Below are 21,426 nucleotides of genomic sequence, written 5' to 3'. Positions count from 1 at the left end.
CCAAATTGTCATTTTTCAAGGCTACGGGAGAATGAACTGATAAATTATTTGATTATTACGATTAACACCATAATCATCATTATTCAAGTCACAGCCCGAGGAGGTTATCTGGCGCAGTGGTAACATCCATACTTCTCACGCTAAAAGTCACGAGTTCAATTCTCACTCCCGACACTCTACCAAAAATGGAAGTAAAAGTGACGAACCAGCCAAAATGTGTTAAAAGCCACTATAATAGAAAAAAAAATTATGGGTCTGAGCCTAGGGGCACGGACGGTATCCTGACATAGGACTATGATTGTGTGAGGTAACTGCTTTTGAATTGAGTTTTTTTATTGTTCAACATCTGTATTTTTTCTCTATTGATATATCAAATGGAAGCCCTGGAAAATATGTATGAGTATACCCTTTTGAACTTATAAATCAGCAGCCAGCTAAATTCATTAGTTGCATTTTTACATAACCAAACAACATGCTCGGTATAATGACATCTTGGACCACAATTACATAAATTGTTAGTAGCATGACCTACACGATAAAACGTGAATTGAGCACGAATTGATTGGACTACTACCTGAATTTCAGTCTGATAAAATCTCTATCAAGTTTAACCTTTTAGCCAATAACATAAAATAACATACCCATTGTAATAGTATACAGTATGGTATACAACACAACATATGCCGCATTAACGATTTTGAGTAATATGCGTTTGTAAACTCTTAATGAATCGTTACATTTTTCGTAGAGTGACCCCCTTTATAGAAATCAAAGACATAGTCCTATGTCAAAACAGTCTAGCTACTGCTAGCAGACATCAGTCTTTCTCAATGCTGATGTCGTATATATTTTGCTCGATACAAAGGGTGAACGTAGATAATGCAAACAGTGGTTCAAATTTATTCGGTGGAGGCGCCGCGTCGATTACCATGCTGTCTGATGGAGAGTGCTTCTGTATCTCTGTGCAAGGATTCTTCATGATTCGATTTTCGGCCAAAATTTTTTTCGTGATGACATGAGATCTCGACGTTTCATGCATTTTGAAGTCATTTGGCATCGAAAATAAAATTTCGATTTTCCAAATTTCCTTTAATGACAAACCCATTAATGACAAACCCATTAATGACAAACCAATTGATTTATGAAAAAGGTCCAACGCAATGTAATGTTTTTCGTTGGAGGCAGTTGTTAAACGAAATCTTGAACAATTTGAAGAGCTCAAACTATTCTTTTCGTTCCAAGTTAAGTAAACCGCCAATCGTATATTGATTCATTTAAACGATCCTATGACTGAACCGATTATGCTGTACCTATATACATTAGTTGTATTTGCATATGATGTAAAATTCTGATCATACGCGAGCGTAACAAGAACAAATTTATAACACATGCGAATTGGGACTCTTTTGGTATTAACAAGCACAGTAACTCGATGTTGAAAATTCCTTAATATTTTCCTTCGTTGATCACATTTTTTCACATATTCACTTTGGAGAGCTTTAACCCTTCTCTTCGTTGGCCGAGGTATTTTGATTGCTTGTAATACTTTTCCGTTTACTATTTTTGACAGCAGAGGCAGCCGTGGCAGTGTTCCGAGCTCTGCAATACAATTTTTTGACGTGGGATTACGTCTTACCGGAGTATATGGGGGGTAAAATGAAAACCTGAACACAGAACATGCAGGAAAAAATGAAAGATTCCATATGCTTATAACTCGAACATTTCTTACTGGATCGGAAAGATGTTTGTATCAAGTGATACGGAATATTTCCACACTTCTATCGCAATTAATAAAATGTTATTTTTCATTAGATAAACAATTGAATAACTGTGAAATGTCAAGCGTTATCAAAGCGCCCTAACTGTCTAGTATTGATTGGCCCGATTTACGGTTTCCCGAACACAGACTTCAAAATCAATGTACCTGTGGGAATCCGCTTAGCAAATATACATGCAAGTACGGGAATTTTTGTTCCAAAAAAACTGTGTTTCCCTAACACGGACTTCTAAATCAATGTGCCTGGGGGAATTCGCTTTGCAAATACATGAAAGTCGAGGGTATTTTTCTTCCGACTGAAATGTGTTTCTCTAACACAGACTTTGAATCCAAGGAGCGTGGGAGAATTGGCATTGCAAATTCATGCAAGTTGGGGGTATTTTTGTTCCGACTGAAATGTGTTTGTCTAACACAGACTTCAAAACCAAGATGTCATCATACCAATCGTAAAAGGACTCATTAAATTTACTTGTAACGAAGAACATAATCTATCCAAATGCATGAATTGACCTCACATGGCATTATACAATCTTTTTATTCACAAATCAAATATAAGGCTGTCAAAAAAGTACTGCGGTATTTTTTTTTAAATTTTCATTTGTTCATAAAATTAGTTACAATCATCTGTTTTAAGTCAAATATGCGCCGTTTTGTTCGATTACTTGTTCCCAACGAGATGCCAACTTCATAATACCCCTGTTATAGAAGCTCGCTTCCTTATTGGCAAAAAAAACTCGGATAGCCAATTTTCACAGGCCTCTTTTGTGGCTAACTTCTGACTACCTAGCTCGTTCGCCATGGACAAAAACAGGTGGTAGTCACTTGGTGCAAGGTCCGGACTATACGGCGGATGCAAAAGAACCTTCCATCCGAGCTCCCGGAGCTTCTGGCGCGTCACCAAAGTGTGTGGCCTGGCGTTGTCCTGATGGAAGACAATGCGGCCTCTGTTTATCAAAGATGGCCTCTTCTTCATGAGTGCTACCTTCAAGCGGTCCAGTTGTTGGCAGTACAGGTCCGAATTGAACGTTTGGCCATAGGGAAGCAGCTCATAATAGATAATTCCTTGACAATCCCACCAAACACACAGCAGAACCTTCCTGCCCGTAATGAGGGCTTGGCCACCGTCTGAGCCGCTTCAGCGGGCTTCGACCACGACCGTTTGCCCTTCACGTTGTCGTAAGTGACCCACTTTTCATCGCCAGTCACCATCCGCTTCAGAAACGGGTCGATTTTGTTGCGATTCAGCAGCGATTCACATGCGTCGATACGGTCAAAGATGTTTTTTTGCGTCAACGTGTGTGGCACCCATACATCGAGCTTCTTTGTAAATTCAAGCATCTTCAAATGGTTAATAACGGTTTGATGACTTATCCCCAGCTCTTGGCCGATGCTACGGCTGCTACTATGCCGGTCTTTCTCGGCTAATTCAGCGATTTTGTCGCAATTTTCGACGACAGGCCTTCCGGAGCGTGGCGCATCTTCGACGACCTCTACACCAGAACGAAACGTTGAAACCATCGTTGTGCGGTGGAAATGGAAACTGTATCGGATCCATAAACTGCACAAATTTTATTGGCAGCTTGAGATGCATTTTTGCCTTTGTCATAGTAGTACTGTAAAATATGTCGGATTTTCTCTTTATTTTGCTCCATATTTGCGACACTATAACTCACGAACGACTTAACCAAACAAAACACTGTCAAGGACTATATTATAGCGCGCACCTTTCCAACAAGCTATAGTATGACTCGATACAATGAAGACAACTAGAGCTACGCGCTTACAACGACACCTCGCGGAAATACCGCAGGACTTTTTTGACAGTCTAATATATTGAGCTAAGCTAAGGTAGTCCCACGTCAACTTTGCGGTTATATCATAGACATAACCCACCTATTTTTTTTTTCTTACCCATTGTTAAAGTTTGCTAAAACTTACATTGTAGACCCATTAAACCCAAATAATAATTGTATTGATATCAATACAATTTTATTTTATTGATTTTCATGACATGAAACGCTATGACTCAAGTATGGTAGATCAATCATGTTTAGTAAATCAATCATACAAATTTATATTTAACATATCTCCAAAATGGATGCTTTAAGAAGTCTTATCATTGCGAGCTTTATGGCTCGATATACTCAATTGAATCATATTACTTTATCGCTCTTGTGAATAGTCGAGATTTCAAGATTCAAAAATCACTAAAATTTGCCATTAAAGATTTTTTTCTATGAATTTCTCCATCATAAAAATGCGATCAACATCAACAATTTTCACGCTTAAAATATAAAAGAAAAGGAAGAATCGTTCTCGAGCAATTCCAAATTTAATGTTAATTTTCAATGAAAAAAATCTCAATGCATATTTTGAAGTTTCCTAGAACTCGGTCGAATACAGTTTTATGTACAACCAATAGTTTTTGAGTGGAAATTTTTTAATGAAATTTCATGCTGAAACGCATACGCAATTCTCTTGAGTAAAAAAGTGTTTCTGCTTGTGGGAAATTCTCAGTCTACTAAGCCAAACCATCAATTTCAAAGACTGAAAATGTGTTAAAATGTGCTGACAGAATTTGATGAACCGTCTTTGCAGTGATATCCTTGCGTCGCTGCTCAAGAGTAGCTATGCCAACTAGCTGGCAAAGTTCCTCATAAGGTGGTAAAGCATCATAATTTCTCCAAGGTAGCATACAACAAATTTTACGAATGAAGCATTTTTGTATCCGTTCGAGACGAAGTATCCAATAGTCATAATGCGGATTCCAAAGAACACAGCTAGACTCAAGGATGGAACGTACTAAAGAGCAATAGAGAGTTCGTAGAGTTCCAGGATCACAGAATTCTCTGCCAATTCGAAAGATATTTTCAAGCTGACGATACGCTTTGTTGATGATATAGATGTAGTGCAGTCTAAACGACATTGGGCTATCCAAAATAACACCGAGATCCGTGACGATGTCACTGCGCTGGAGTAACGAGCCATTAATGCTATAGTCAAGAACTATGGGCTGTTTTTTACGAGTAAAGCTGATAGAAGTGCATTTCAGAACAGAATACTGATAGTCATGTGATTCATGCTGCACCACTCCGCGAATAAGTCAATAAATTTTTGGAGTTGCAGACAATCTGAGGCGGTCTCAATTGGCAGATAAATTTTTACATCGTCAGCGTCGCATAACCTGGAGTGACATTGCGCATTTCGAAACGAGTGATTTTTGTTCGTTTCGACCACTTTTGCCATTATGAATTTCGAAGCGAGCTCGAGACTAGCGAAATAAAAAAAGGCAGTAGTAGAGTTTCGAGCAAAGTTTGACATTAGGTCACATTGTGTTCGAGCATTTTTTAACTCGAAACGAGAACAAATGTCTCGACAAGAAATGGTTGATCATCGTATAGGAAAATGTTCGTCAAACGTTGATTTTAATACTGAACCTTACATCAAAGAAAATTTCAATTGCATTTCCTTTGGTTTTGACGTCTATTTGTACAAGTATGTGAGTATAAATACAATACTTTTATTTCAGCACTATGGAATCACAAAGAAATACAATAAGCGTCACATTTGCAGTACATTTGTTCATTTTCCGTAGGCCTTAGAATGGGTATATGAGTACCATCAATACCGGGTATCTTGAATTTGTCGAAGAAATATTGCTTTGTTTCGTTAAACGATGTATCCAATCCGATCCATTTTTCGCATTAGCTTTTTTCCAGAAGTGACATCATTTGATTGAACACTGATGAAACTGTTGGTTGAGCCACACCAAGTGAAAAATTATCTCCTTCATAACATTAATTTGGTACGACCAGAAGCCAGATGATTCAAAACGGCCGCTAATTTCAAAGCTGCAGGAGTAGCAGTGCTTCTGAAAGTTGTTTGGAACACGGTTGTATCCGAAATATTTTTAAATGATTCTCGACTAAGTCTAATATACTGCCGAAACTTCATTCACTCAATTCACTCATTTTTACTTAGCGAAAGATAGTCACTTTTATACCTCAACTCCCGCCTCTGTGGAATAAGCGAACTCTCCTGTTCACTATCGCCATTGTCAAAAATCATTTCGCAATCTTTTCTTTTTAATCACAATTCCAATATAATATCAAATTGGATTTGTTTTTCAGCATTGTTATTTGCAATAGTCGTGAAGTGTGCTTTGTTTACAAACCCAAAAATTTGACATTTCTCTTCGAGACAAATTTTGCTCGAAATCTATTACACTGAAAATAATAACTCGAAAAAGATACATAATGCTAAAATCAATTCGATTCGAGTTTGAATTATCTCGAAACGAGTTACTCGTTTCGAAATGCGCAATGTCACCCCTGGTTCCATGAGGCAGTAGTCGAGTAATGTCGTTAACGAACAGCGAGTATAGCAAAAGTCCTAAAATGCTACCTTGCGGTACTCCGAAACCATTCTGGAACCACCTCGATTGGGAAGAACCCACTTTAACGGAAAATTGGCGATTGAGTAGATATGTGCGTAGCCACGAAAGCAGGCCAGATGATACTCCTAATTTGTTGAGTTTTGCCAGCAAGATTCCATGATCCACACGGTCGAATGCCGCTTTCAAATCAGTGGTGTCGATCTGATTACCTTGTTCCATAGTTCCATAGAAAGCACAGCGATGTGAATTCCAATAAATTAGTTGAAACTGATCGGCCAGGGTAAAAACCATGTTGAGCAGTGGAGATGTAACTTTTGACCCGAAACAGAAGATGTTTATAAACAATGGCCTCAAACACCTTAGAGCAAGCGCACAGAGAAGTGATTCCGCGATGGTTCTCCACACTGTGCTTGTTGCCTTTCTTGAACACAGGAAACATGAATGATGATTTCCAGCTATCAGGAAACTTTTGCCTTCTTAGAGAGATGTTGAATATTGAAGCGATTGGAGATTTCAGTGTTTCACAACATTTTTCCAACAAAGCAGCAGGAATACCATCAGGCCCAGGGCAATAAGACTGTTTCATTTTATATACTGCGTAAGAAACGTCCTCTGCAAGAACGGAAAAAGTACCAGCTGAAAAACACTTGCAACGAAACGCAAAGCATTAATTGTATTTTATGGTGATATTGATTCCTCGCTGAAAACACCCATGAAGTATTTTGCAAAAAAGCACATTTACTACTGATGGAAGTCGCCACTTCTTCATCAAGAAACATAGTCGACGGCAGGCCTTTCTCTTTACGTTTACTATTAACATATCGCCAAAAGTTCTTCGGGTTGCCTCGAAGATTACGTTCCGTCTCACGCACATAGTTGAAATATGATATTCTGTTCAACGTATTGTATTCCCGGCTTGCCAACTTGAAACGATGACAGTTGCGAGCGCATCTGAGTGAGTGATAAGCGCGAAGGCAGGTATTTTTGTGGCGTTTGAGACGGCCAAGTTCTTGATTTCTCCATACCGGTTTACGGCGTGGACGAACCCGTGGGACATGTTGCATGATTAATTCATGAATCATAACGGTGAAGCTATCAACTGCATCATCAGCATCATTACAGTTCGTCAAAAAGGTCCAATCGGCATTGCAAAGTGCAGCATTAATTGCATCATAATCACCACGCCGGAAGTCAAACGCATTGGGATCGAAATCATCGTCAAATAAGGCACCGATAGGCTTGTCAAATCTAACCATGACGGGCGGGTGATGAGGGTCTATATTGCACAGCATGTTAAATGCAGTAGTCACTGGTTAAGCTAACAAGGAACTATGATTGACAAATTTGAAATCCAAGAGCCTACCATTTTGATTGAACATTGGATTGATCTGGTAGAGACCGCTTAAGGCAACGCCATCTAAAAGACAGGAACTGCCAGCATTTACAAGAGAATGCTGAGTATCGAAAACTAAATATTAGGCTGTCAAAAAAGTCCTGCGGTATTTCCGCGAGGTGTCGTTGTAAGCGCGTAGCTCTAGTTGTATTCATTGTATCGAGTCGTACTATAGCTTGTTGGAAAGGTATTTTTGCGCGCTATAATGTAGTCCTTGACAGTGTTTTGTTTGGTTAAGTCGTTCGTGAGTTAGAGTGTCGCAAATATGGAGCAAAATAAAGAGAAAATCTGACATATTTTACAGTACTACTATGACAAAGGCAAAAATGCATCTCAAGCTGCCAATAAAATTTGTGCAGTTTATGGACCCGATACAGTTTCCATTTCCACCGCACAACGATGGTTTCAACGTTTTCTGGCTGGTGTAGAGGTCGTCGAAAATGCGCCACGCTCCGGAAGGCCTGTCGTCGAAAATTGCGACAAAATCGCTGAATTAGCCGAGAAAGACCGGCAACATCTTTGACCGTATCGACGCATGTGAATCGCTGCTGAATTGCAACAAAATTGACCCGTTTCTGAAGCGGATGGTGACTGACGATGAAAAGTGGGTCACTTACGACAACGTGAAGCGCAAACGGTCGTGGTCGAAGCCCGCTGAAGCGGCTCAGACGGTGGCCAAGCCCTCATTAACGGCCAGGAAGGTTCTGCTGTGTCTTTGGTGGGATTATCAAGGAATAATCTATTATGAGCTGCTTCCCTATGGCCAAACGCTCAATTCGGACCTGTACAGCCAACAACTGGACCGCTTGAAGGTAGCCCTCATGAAGAAGAGGCCATCTTTGATAAACAGAGGCCGCATTGTCTTCCATCAGGACAACGCCAGGCCATACACTTCTTTGGTGACGCGCCAGAAGCTCCGGGAGCTCGGATGGGAGGTTCTTTTGCATCCGCCGTATAGACCGGACCTTGCACCAAGTGACTACCACCTTTTTTAAATTTATGTCCATGGCGAACGAGCTAGGTAGTCAGAAGTTAGCCACAAAAGAGGCCTGTGAAAATTGGCTATCCGAGTTTTTTGCCAATAAGGAAGCGAGCTTCTATAACAGGGGTATAATGAAGTTGGCATCTCGTTGGGAACAAGTCATCGAACAAAACGGCGCATATTTGACTTAAAATAGATGATTGTAACTAATTTTATGAACAAATGAAAATTAAAAAAAAATACCGCAGGACTTTTTTGACAGCCTAATATATGTTGTTTGTATTCCATTTCCAAGAAAGGCCAGCGCGGTTGTAGTCTCCAAACAGCAATCTATCATCATTAGAGTTAAGAGCCTCATTTGCTTTATTAGTTGACGATATATGACGTTCGATCACTTCAGTTTCATTGTATAGGTTGGGTGGGACATAAATAACACCGATCGCCAACTTAGAGGTCCCCGTCGGTTGCCTTTAACAATAATAAGTGCACCGCCTCCAGGCGACTTATTACAGGAACATTCGACTGAGGCAAACGTGCAGCGACGTCGGCAAATGATGAGCTATTGCTGAAAGAGACATAATGGGCCTGATCACGAACGTCACTTCACGGTGAAACGAAGTGAATTGTATACAACGTTATTTCGGCTGCCACCGCGTGTGTAGAATCCGGAAGAGTTCATCCGTCGTGACAACTTTGATGAACTCGGTGTTATTATGAATACCACGATACTGTCATGTCACGGAGAAAATCAAGTATATTTGTCACTATTGTTTTAAGTGGTGAAAACTAGTCACGCGGAATGGACTAAGTTTAATTTCGTTTCGTTTTTTTTTTGTTAACATTTTGAATCTTGTCTTGCTTTTTGGGAAAGAAGAGATAAACAAACAGCAATTTATCCGTCTGGTGGCATTTTTGGAACGAGATTCTGACGTATCCAAAGGACATACATTTGTTTATTTGTATTCGGTAAATGCACTATGGCATGTAATTAAGGACCAAAGATGTAGCTCCCGTAGGCCCATCGAAACATGGCGAGAGGTCTACTTCCGATTGTCTTGAATGAATAGAATTTTTTTGTTTCTATTCTTAGGATTAGCCTAACAGAGAGTTGCAACACCATACAATGGCAATGGAGGCTACTTAATAATCTCTTATTAGAAAGAATGATCATTACTCAATCAATCGATTCATTATTATGATTAAGTATAATATTGATTTGTAGGTATTTTAAGTATAAAATAATAACTGTAAAATTTTTCCAACATTGCAGAACAGGTTTTTGTAATTCAAACATTCGCAATTGGTGGACAAGACCCGAATCAGGACGGTAGTTGTAACAATAAGGCTATTGTTTTTTATTTCTTTTTACGTAATAGATATTTCCAACGATATTGTTCTGAAGACATTCTTTGAATGAAAGAGTATTAAAAATGTGATAATAAGGTTCAAACAAGGAAAAAATTAGTCTATCATTGCAAAGTATTCACAAGATACTGTTTTTTAAATTCTTCTCTATTTATATTTCCATAATTTTGATATCCGTCTAAAGGAATCCTGAATTACTTCCTGCTTTTGGCAAATTCCCTGAAACCCATCACTTATTTTATATGAAGATTATGCTTCTGACCGACGCTGCAGACCAGTTTCAGTTTAAATAATTAAATCAAACTTCATGTCCCGTATATCAAATTACAGAAATTCAGAATCCCATATGGGAGTAGCTCAGATCATACTGATCGTGAGATGGATAAATTCGGGTTTTCTATGAGCTAGAGAAGGAATTATTATACAACAAAATTGTAGAAATGGTTCTTATAAAATGATTCTAACCTTGACCTATACTAAATGCTTCTCAATATTCAAACGAGTAAGACAGAGCTAAGAAAAAGAGTATGCGAGATGTTCATCATTACATATAATAGTCATGTTTTACCTCTAGAGTAATTTATAGAAGGGAACATAAAATTACATTCCCATTTGTTCAACAACTACATTATTCACGAGCAACCAAGTATCCCTCATCTTTGAACCTGCGTTTGATTCAGCAAATTAACGCACCAAACAAATGGATCATGGGATGAAGAATAGAGATGGCATTGATATACCGAATCATCGAGGTATAATTGCAAACTTGTCATTCTAAACATACGCTTAATTAAATGGAATATTCAATCATACACTGTATTAATTTGACCTACATAACGATCAAACGTACGAAATTATGCAGCCGACATAACGTTCAAACGCCCGAAATTATGCAACCGACATGTCTCTTATAAACGCGAATGAACTCTTTCACTTCACGGAGTTTATTTTTACACGCAACTGTCCGTGACAACGATGATATACACAAAAAGATTAAGTGAAGTGTAAGTGACGTGAAAGCGTATGTGGGAGTGATGTTCGTGATCAGGCCCAATGATCTTTTTGTAAATTCATAAAAGGCATTAACTCAACTGGATTGGGGGCCTGGTGACCTCCGAAGTCCACCGATGGAAGATCATTCAAGTTTGAGCTGGCTGACTAGCTGATAGAGTAGGCGTTGATAGGTCGATTCGTGGAAATACATAATAGATTAAAGATTAAAGTATGTACGTAATCATTAGAAAATAAGAAAAATTTCATGCGAATTCTGTGTATTCAATTTAATGTGTGTTTGTACTGTTTGGTTGAAAACTACAATTCTGAGATAAAAACATAAACTTGGTTGAGTTTTTCGAACCCGGCACTGCATCCAAAATTAACTAAACATCCGGAAAATGAAATTAAGAAAACAAAGAAGTGCTGTTTAGCTGTGTCAAATTTTTATTGTCAAATATATTTTTTAGAAGTATATTTTAGGTGAATTTTAATAGCCAATAAGACAGAAACTCTTTTACCAATTGACATGTCATTTTCGTTTATTCTGCTGTGGTATTGATTTCTGAGAGGAAGATTGTTCGTTTTTACCGTACCTTATCATCTTTAAACAAATAAAATTTTGCACAAATCAACATTTTTTCATGGAAAAAAAATGGTTTGAAATATTTGTTTTCCCGGGATTTTCAAAGGTTCAAGTTGAATATCGATTTTCATTTTGTTCATAACATATTGGAATAGAAAAAATAACTGTTCAACTCAAGCAGATTCTAATGCTTGCGGCGCGTAAACAGAAATAAAATCAGCAGTTGTGTATGCAATCGATTGCAATCATTGGTCGCAGTTGTTACACTTCCGGCATCATACTATCTTTTCGATTAGGTAGCCGAGAAGTCGTGCCAAGAGATATGCTATTAGATAAGATGCCACAGTCAATATCAAAGCTACTCGTCGACCAATGCGGACACATATTCTATTCCTATCGAGAAGCAAACGTTGTTGCTGATAGTCGATTCGGTTTACGTCGATCGAAGTGTGGGAAATCTTCTGCAAGCGGCTGTAAACACGATCATCGTATGTAACTACTCGCTGCACTCCGTTTCTGAATCGCTGCCAAAAATTTCGCGAGCGAGCTAGGATTAGCTGGTTTGACTTGAAAGGCCAATCGCCGAGTAGAAATTGGCTACAATGTTGAGCACTCATGCACATCCGTATTAGAATGACTGAACGAAACGACTAACGTTAGCATTTTTCCACTTTCAGCTAAGGGCTTTATTCCAGTAGACGCATTCAAACAGATCCTGAGAGAATTGGATGGCGCGGTACCAGAAGAAGAACTAGACGATATTGTGGATGAGATTGATGCCGACGGTTCAGGAACGGTAGATTTTGAAGGTAAAACAATAAATTCTCTCGTGATGGATTAAAATAAACAACTAACGAATACTTCTTTCTTTGGGTATTGCAGAATTTATGGAGGTCATGACAGGTGAATAGACATTTTCCCCCTCTTCTTCGTTCTCTGTTGGCCGCTGCATTAAGCTTTCGCCGAGCTTTTGCACACCCTCCTAACGAATTGGCGATTTCGAAATTAATCGAAAGTTCTGAACATGTGGTAAATAGCAAAAAACAGGCACACTCAATGGAAAAACAACAATATGTATTAATTCAGCTTTTAACAAGACGAGGTTGTGATCTGTGCTGTGACTGTTTTATGTTAGCACATATGTTTGCTGGCGAAAAAAACGCATATAATCCAACATTCACGCATACATCATTGCATTTATTTTTTGTGTTACAAATAAAATACATATCATTTTCATTTCCACAAGACATACATTTTTCTTCGTTTGAATGGTTAGTTTGTTGCTTGTAGGCTGCTCATCTAATGCGTCATTTTTGCATTTTCTTAAACCACCACAAAAAATAAACACACGCACATCCCACAACCCATTTCTTTTAGGCATCATGTAGAGATGTAACGTCCTGTGCGCGTCCTGCTTGCTCGTTTCGGCTGGTGTTCGTTAGTTTTTCAGTCGGAAAACCACAACAACCGAGCCGGAAACAAATGTGGCTTGTCCTTGGTTAGTTGGGTGTAGTGTGAGTTGTTCGAAATGCAGGGTTTGATTTTTATAGATTCTCCCGGAGAAGTTTGAGAGGTACAGGAAGTTTCAAGGAACACATCACAAATGAATCAATCGTAGGGTAAACAAGCTGTAAAGAAAGTCTGTCGCGCTACTGTTACCCAAAACTTCGAACAACTCTGATGTCCCTAGTCCTGAAGCATTCACGTTACACTGGCAATGCTTATGCTCAAGCTTATTTGACTTATTTTACCTCTTCCCGGTTTCCAGGTTTCTAGCCTCAACTGATGCTTTTCTAATATTTACGGTTTGTAGGTTAAAGTAAATTACAGGTGGCAACGTTGCGATAAAAAACGGAAAGGTTCGATATCAATAACATTAGGGAAGAAGTTTCAATCTTTGAGCAAATTAAAATATAAAACAGGCATCAGTACATTTTTTTCCGAACAAATATCAAAAAAATAAATCGCCATTCATACATAAAGCAAAGGAATCATCAGTCGTGTGAGGTTCTTAGTTTTACTGCTCTAGTTATGGAATAAAGATAAGTTTGTTAAGAGTCGCATCATTACTTTTACTCTCATACATCTCACAGCGCCTTAATCATGATCAATCGCGTGTCATACTTCAGCAGTGTCACAAGCAAAATTTGTTCAAGTGTGATTTTAAAGCGATTTTCTATCATCTTTAACAACACGCAGGAGGAGAAGATTAATAAAGCCGCGTCCTAACCCGCGTTTAACCACCAATCAGCTGCGAGCTACCAAAAAAAACGGTGAGTTCGCGAAGCCGTCCATCGCTCTGCTTCCATCTATCTGTATCGGATATATGCTTACGGGCACTAACTATCGATTTGAAATAAACGCTTTGAATTAAATCAAAACAGACTTTCCCTCGGTTAAATGTATCTCAAATGACAGTCCCAAATACGCAGACTTCCAGGATGTGAACTTTCGGTGAAATAATTTTCCAAAATTCATGCAAACTGCCTCAAACAATGTTCGCCGGATTTTGCGCCGTTTTGAGAGATGGCGCACGTGGATAGCAACTGTAAGAGCTTGTTTTATTTTTTCACTGCTTTTGGTTCGGCTTTACTTTCTGGTTTTCCTGTACACACGGTTAGCGATGTTGATCACGTTCTGCGCATAAAAAACACTTCTGTTCATTGATTAAAAGTTTGACCGCAACTCAATTGAGACTTTCAAAGAAGGTATTTTCAAGACTATGACAATAGACATATGATATGAGAGCCTAGGAACAAATTGTGATGAAATATTGATGAACTACACCACTACATAGTGCACTGCTATGTAGCTTTGGTTTCGATGTGAACTGAACGAGATTGGACAATGTCTACGTAAACCTCCCATTTAACGGGTGTTCAATAAGAAATGAGAATTTTTTCAGTGATATAGTAAAATAAAAAAAAAAATATGTCAAGCTATTCAGTTTTTTTTTTATTGAAAACATAACGGTTATTGTTCAAAAAAAAAATCTGTGAATGTTGGCAAAGGGACCGTGCAGCGCAACTTGGTAGAAATGCACTCACAACAGCGCTAGACGGCACTGACATCCATGTTTCAAACGTAATTCCAGATCCTCGTGATCAGCTGCTCGGTGTCCGTGGCCCGCCAATTATTCTTGTACACCAGGGCACTGAGGGAACCGGAAAAATCATCGATCGGACGGCCCTGGGGCAAGTTGATCGGGTTCCGTTCCTTGGGTACGTACAGCATCTGTTTTCCCTCGTGGTACGCCAACGTCTTCTTGGCGTAATGGAAAGACGCCTTGTCCGGCCAGAAGTCGTACTTCCCATCAGAATGATGTTCCTTTAAGAACGGAACCAGAATCTTCTCCAGGCACTCCTCCTGGTACACCTTCTGGTTGATGACAAGTCCGCTCGGCTTGTTAAACCAGAGCTTTGAAATCCCTTAGTCGGAGATTGCAATGTACAGCATAACTTTCTTCTCAAACTTATGCTTGTATTTGCATATTTTGCATATGAAGGGGACGGTTTATTCAAAATCTGTCGAGATGTGATAAAGGTTTACCTCACTCTACTTGATAGTCGACGTTCCAACTGATGTTAACATCGATAAAGTAATGGAAATAGTAACTGAAAATCATCATTTAAGTTTGTGAGTGATATACCCCGAACTATGTGCGTTCACAATATTATTCTCATACCATTTTCTATTATTGTTTGGGAACGAAACATGTTGCCGTTCCATTGGGCCCGGTAGTCTAGAATTTTCCTTAAAAACTCAATGACGTAAAGATCGCTGAAGAGATGTTAGTGCGAACCAATCATGATTTCACGTTTATAAAACTCGTTATAATTGCTAATGATACATGGATTTACGAGTTTGACATAAGAACCAGTCAGCAACATCGAAATTATTTTTATTAGAATCTTTTGACGTTAGAGGTCATTTGCATCTATAAAAAAGTCAATTTGCAATAGGAAATTATTTACAAATGTTCATTTATATGTATTTCATTTGAAATGTCGATTCATCTATCTTCCTTTCTCATTAATTCAAAAGAATTTGTTCAAGTGTAAATATATCTGTTCTCTATTGTACTTTCTCTATTATCCATACAAGCTGATAAATTTCCATCATTGCACATTACGGACAAAGACGTGCATCCTGATATGGTCGGGGTTCTGTCAAAACGAACCAAGCGCCAAAAACATTATTTTGAGATATTTCAGTTTGAAGTTTGGGCTCCCACTAATTGACTGTGTCGGATCAAATCTATCATTTTATCGCTCACGTGTTACAAACAGGATGTCCAACATAAAACTTCCTTTCATGCTGTAAGCACACATCTTCGTCAATTTCTGATTCAGAACCTTTAGAAATATAAAAAAAACAAAGTTATATTTTTGCTTGACACGCAAAACTTGTTTTTTTTGCAGCCAGAGCGAACCAAGTCCATGCTAGCTATTAACATAATATCATTACATAACACATTAGTATTTTGTAACGGCTCTTGACTAATTTCATGAATCTTTATATTGGGTTGGGGAAATAGAAATGTCGTATTTCTGATCGAAATTTGACGCTTTATTTAACATACTTAAAATTATCCAATGTAAGTCAAATATGCGCCGTTTTGTTCGCAAACTTGTTGCCATTTAGAAGGCAACCCATATAAACCCCGTCCCCCCCCCCCCCTTGCACTGTGGTCACGCGTGTTCTAGAGCTTGCCACTCCAGAGTACATTTAAGGCGTGTTATTCGGCATAGAAATCTCAAACAAGTATTACTAATAAAAATGACGCAAGTAATGCTACGTTGAGAAGGCAAAAGTTCCACTGGAACGTTAGAGCCATCCAAGAAGAAGAAAAGGACATCCCATCCGAGCTCCCGTAGCTTCTGGCGGGTCATCAAAGATGTGTGAGGCCGAGCGTTGTCCTGGTGGAAAACAACACCATTCCTATTGAACATTTCTGGCCGCTTCTGGTCAATCGCCTGCTTCAAACGGTCAAGCTGCTCACAGTAGAGAACCGAGTTGAGGGTCTGACCATAGTTGAGCAGCTCATAGTGGATGATTCCCTTCCAATCCCACCAAACACACAGCAAAACCTTCCCGGCCGTCAATCCGGGCTTGGCGATGGTTTGGGCCGACTCTCCGCGGTTCGATCACGCCTTTATTCGCTTCAGGTTGTCGTACGTGATCCACTTTTCATCACCAGTCAAAATGTCTTCTTCAAAAATGGGTCGAGTTCGTTCCGTTTCAGCAGTGCATCGCAGGCGTTGATTCGGTCTAAAAGATGCAAATGAAACAAAATTGGGCATATTCAGGTTTTCGGGTGCAATAAATAATTCTTGGATGGTTAGACTCTCCACCCCCTCTTTAAGGGAGGGCTGCCATACAAATGAAACACAAATTTCTGCATTACTCGAGAATTAATCTAGCAAATGAAACCAAATCAGGCATATTGAGGTTTTAGGGTGCAATGAATGTGTTTATGGTGGTTAAACTCTCCACACCTCTCTCTAAGGGGGGGCTGCCATACAAATGAAATTCAAATTTCAGCTTTATTCGAGAATTAATGAAGCAAAAGAAACAAAATTTGGCATAATGAGGTTTTAGGATGCAATAAATACTTCTAGGGTGGTTAGACTCTCCACCCTTGTCTCCGTTGGGGAGGGGGGTGGTGGTTTTCTGCCATATAAATGAAATTCAAATTTCTGCATTACTCGAGAATGAATCAAGCAAATGAAACCAAATTTGGCATGTAAAAGTTTTAGGGTGCAATAAATGTTTCTATGATGGTCAGACACTCCACCCCCTCTCTAAGGGAACTGCCATACAAATGAAACACAAATTTCTGCGCAGCTCGAGAATTAATCAAACAAATCGAGCCAAATTTGGCAGGTGGAGGTTTTAAGAGGCAATAAATGTTTCTATGGTGGTTTGACACTCCTCTCCCTCTCAAAAAAAGGGGGGAGGGGTTTGAATAACTCAAGAACTAATCAAGCAAATGGAATCAAACTTGACATACAGAGGTTTTAGGGCTCGATAAACGTTTCTATGGTGGTTCGACACTCCTCCTCTCTCTCTAAGGAGAGGCTATGATACAAATGAAACACAAATTTTTGCATAATTCGAGAGCTATTCAAGCAAATCAAGCCAAATTTGGGATGAGGGGCTTTTTTGGTACGTAAAATGTTTCTATGATGGTATGACATTCCTCCTTCTTCTGGAATGGAGAGGTGGTCCCGTAAAAATAATACACATATTTCATCCAAACCTATACCAACCAAACATGACAATTGAAATTTTTCGGAAAACTCTGAAGGAAAGGGGGAAAATGGGAAAATTCAATTCGCATGTGTTCTACGATTGCATAGTGATAAGCGTTGTTAGTCCATTTGATGCTTGCGTAAGCGAAATTGATCTTTGTTCGAAGGTCGAAATAGATTTCAATGCGATAAAACGCACTCCTAGATCTTCTTATATCTATATAAATAAAAATGGATCGCCGAATGTGTTGATAACGACAAAACTCGAGGAAGCAATTGTCCGATTTAGGGCTGTCTTTTTTCTATCATATTTTCTGTATCAAACATTTATGCCATGTAACGGAGAACATGTTATTGGCAGGTGGTTGAAAAATCTTGAACGAGAATTGTGTCTGAAAATAATCTGATATTATAATGAAGAGTTTTGGTAGAAGGAATTTTCTAGTAAAAGGTAATTTTAAAGGGTAGATTAGAAGATCAATCAATGAACAGTTATGTGATTGGACCCATGAACGTGCGCTTAGTAAGAAAACGTGAATGTGATTACGAAAAATAATTTTTTGGTGAGACGAAGTTTGCCGGGTCAGCTAGTGGTATATATATTGACTCACTTTTGCTGTTTATGACAAAACAATATCTTGATAAATGATTATAAATTGATTTAAGAATGCATTACACTTGGTTCGCTTTGGTTGAACGGAATTTTGAAAAATGCTGATCAGCGCTTCTAAACTTCATTGCAGCCCGTATACTGTCTTACTTGCCATATCCCGACGACATTCGATTCCAGGAGCTGTCCGAAGCACAACAATTTGTTGCAGATTTGGATCTGCCTTCTTGGAGAAAACGATCACTATCATCCGATGCCCTATTGTGGGTTTATGGTTCGCTTTGGTTGAATGCAGTTTCGTTTTTTTACAGTCTGCTGCACAGAATTTTTGTTTTGGAGCTGTTGTCAATTATCCGAATGACATGATCATTTTACAGTCGATAGATTATTATTTTCTGCATCCAATAGTGTAAGTAACTTAATTTTGAAAAAAATGCCGCTTGGTTCGTTTTGGCAGAACCCCGATCATATGGTGTAAGAAAAAAATCTTGAGTCATACGGGTCTGACCAACTCCAATTTTAGCTTGAGCACGTATCTCATAAAGAAAGAAGCGATTAATCCATCATTATTTTTTACCGCGGATTACACGAGCTCTAGTCTCTTTATCAAGCTTCCCATTGTTTTGTTGTCTGTTGGGGTCAAACCTAAAAAGTACACTGCTTCATTTCCTGGAGTGCCTGCATGACCATGTACCCAAAACAATAAAATTTCCTTCAGCGTAATATTTCCACAAACTCGAATCCATGGATCTGGAGAGCCTGTTTCGTATGCCCTAAGACTGCTAGCACTGTCGAAATAATACTTTTCTTATCTCAGAGTGCATTTGCTGTCCATACGGTCGTTACCTCACAAATTTCAAGAGATTTTGAATACATGCGAAATCCAGCCAGTAATTCATTATCCGAACCGTAAAAAATGATAATGCTCAGTATATATTCCGTTATTAACACTAGGTTTACGGGACGCGTCATTTTGATGCATCTCGAATGTTATAAGGAAAATTTCAAAAATCGTCTGCATAAAGGAAAGTAAAGGAAATTTGGGAAATCGAATTTTTTTTTTGATGTCAAATGACCTAAAAATACGTGTCGTTATCGTCCACTTTGAGAAACCCTGCTGTATACGATACGATGTGTGAAATTGGGCGTGAGGTTACATACGAAAGGTTTTCATAACACGAACCTCTGATCATGCTAATTGTAATCGCAAATATTCATTACCCTGGGGATATTAGATTGCTTTCCAAGTGCAATCCAGCGATAACACATGGCACATACAAACGGACGGACAAGTCAAGCATGTTTTCTTTATAAGCTGTTAAGGCCACCATCTGCAGTTCCACCTGAGTTGATGTCACATATGATTAACCTGCGCTCAGGTGAATCTTTGTATGGTTTGGAAGGAACAATGGCCTTAGAGGCTATATCACCGAATTAATATTCAAGTTTAACTTCAATTAATATTTAATTTTCTCAACTTGCATGCTCACTGGCTTCGTTTGAATTACCCTTTAATCATCTTTATGTATGTGTCCTTCCTTCACGGTAACATGGTGCATGTTACAGATTTGTTTTGTAATTTTGATTGGTTTTCGTTTCCCGAATCGAAAACGATGCCGAGAGTTTGTTTCTCCAAAAAGCGAAATCGTATTCAATTCTTGAAACTATGTATCATAAACCCTAAACCTGTCTCCTCGAGCCTCACTCGAGGTGAGTCGACTGGGCTTATGACATTTATTTGACTATCATTGTGCGTTCAAGTTGACCCACCCTGTTGGAATTTAAATCCAAGGTCTAAAGGGTAACGGATCGAAACAGAATTCCTGAAGCGTTCAACCCCTTCATCCATTAACCATTCTTTTATAGACATGCTTCGGTGACGAAGACGGCAATTTGAACATTCAAAGAAAATACACAAAAGAGGGGTCTAAAATGAAGAGCTGACATGTAATATTTTTATTCGTTTGTTAACGATCACTAACAATCTCGCGAAGCTTTTCTTTGTTTTTTTCTATGAACTATAATATCTTATCGTGAACAGCTTTATAAGCGCGTGTTATTTAAATATTGATCTTTCTTTCTTTGTCATAATCTCTATTTTTATTGCCGCCAAGCACTTTGGCTTGTACTTTGCTTTTGCCGTGGCATTTTGTCCAAAAGATTAATGCTCCATGAAATTTGAATTTTTGAATAAAGGTAAGTTCCTAAATAGTAACTGTATTGATGATGGTCATGAAATGCCTTTAATAAAAACTATGTGTATCTTACAGATCGAAACCCAGATAAGGAAAGCTAGATCGTTAACCTAGAAACGTTAGAAACATCATATCACATCTTATCAAAATTGGTAAAGTGTTTTCCATCAAAACCATAGTTGGATAATTGATACAAAGTATGTGTTTGTTCTTTTTTTTTTTCAGATGACTGACCGCTTAAAACGTGAAGAAAGATGAAAAATCACACGTTATGCATTACGAATGTTTATTATGTTCTTCGTGTTAGGATAGTTTAAGTATTTTCCAATTTTCCAAGGGGTTTAATTCACTATGCGCGACTGCGTGGTTTGCATCGTTTATCTTTGCCAATAAAGCTGTTAAAAACATTTGTTATCACTTTTTTTTTGTAAAAGGAGCTAAGACATAAATCGGCATATTAAAAATGCGAGTGGTTGAATAAAGCACCTGTTGTTTAGTTTCATTTCTTACTTTTTCTCAGGAGAGATAAGTATCCGTATTATGACCCTTATTTTTAGATTTCGATTCCAAATATAGCGTTTCGACTGCATATTGAGAGACAAGTTCAAAGATATGCGGGTTGTACCACAAGCTGCAGAATACTTGGTTTGAAAACAAACTAATATGACATTGATTCAAGTAAGTTATCCATTATTTAAAACAACGTACCTATTGAACTATCACTAGCCTGGAATGTACCGTTTTCTCTCATATTATTCTCATATTCTCTCATATTTTTAAATGTAAATTTACTAAACATTAATGTTATGAATAATTGAATAACGAAAGAGCTGACTTTTTTGGGGTATAGTCTACATTTTAACATCATTCACAGG

At 38.4% G+C, this 21,426-nt stretch overlaps 1 protein-coding gene across 9 annotated transcripts in view; it reads left to right on the top strand.

Moving 5' to 3' along the window:
* The window catches only part of LOC129770073 (troponin C, isoallergen Bla g 6.0101-like), a 34,210-nt gene extending 13,507 nt beyond the window's left edge, over positions 1–20,703 (top strand). Inside the window, exons 4-7 of one of the 9 annotated variants that reach the window (XR_008742028.1) lie at positions 12,170–12,301; positions 12,375–12,395; positions 12,881–12,990; positions 13,043–13,254. Coding sequence is in view for 6 of the 9 variants with exons in the window: in XM_055772691.1 (XP_055628666.1) it covers positions 12,170–12,301; positions 12,375–12,395; positions 20,627–20,652 (179 nt within the window). In the remaining 3 variants the exon portion in view is untranslated. The other 8 variants (XR_008742026.1, XR_008742027.1, XM_055772691.1 and 5 more) reach the window with 8 other exon arrangements.
* Positions 20,704–21,426: the final 723 nt, after the last annotated feature.

Source organism: Toxorhynchites rutilus, chromosome 2 (genome assembly GCF_029784135.1).
Source record: "Toxorhynchites rutilus septentrionalis strain SRP chromosome 2, ASM2978413v1, whole genome shotgun sequence".
Lineage (NCBI taxonomy): Eukaryota > Metazoa > Arthropoda > Insecta > Diptera > Culicidae > Toxorhynchites > Toxorhynchites rutilus.
This window is presented reverse-complemented; position numbering and strand designations above follow the sequence as displayed.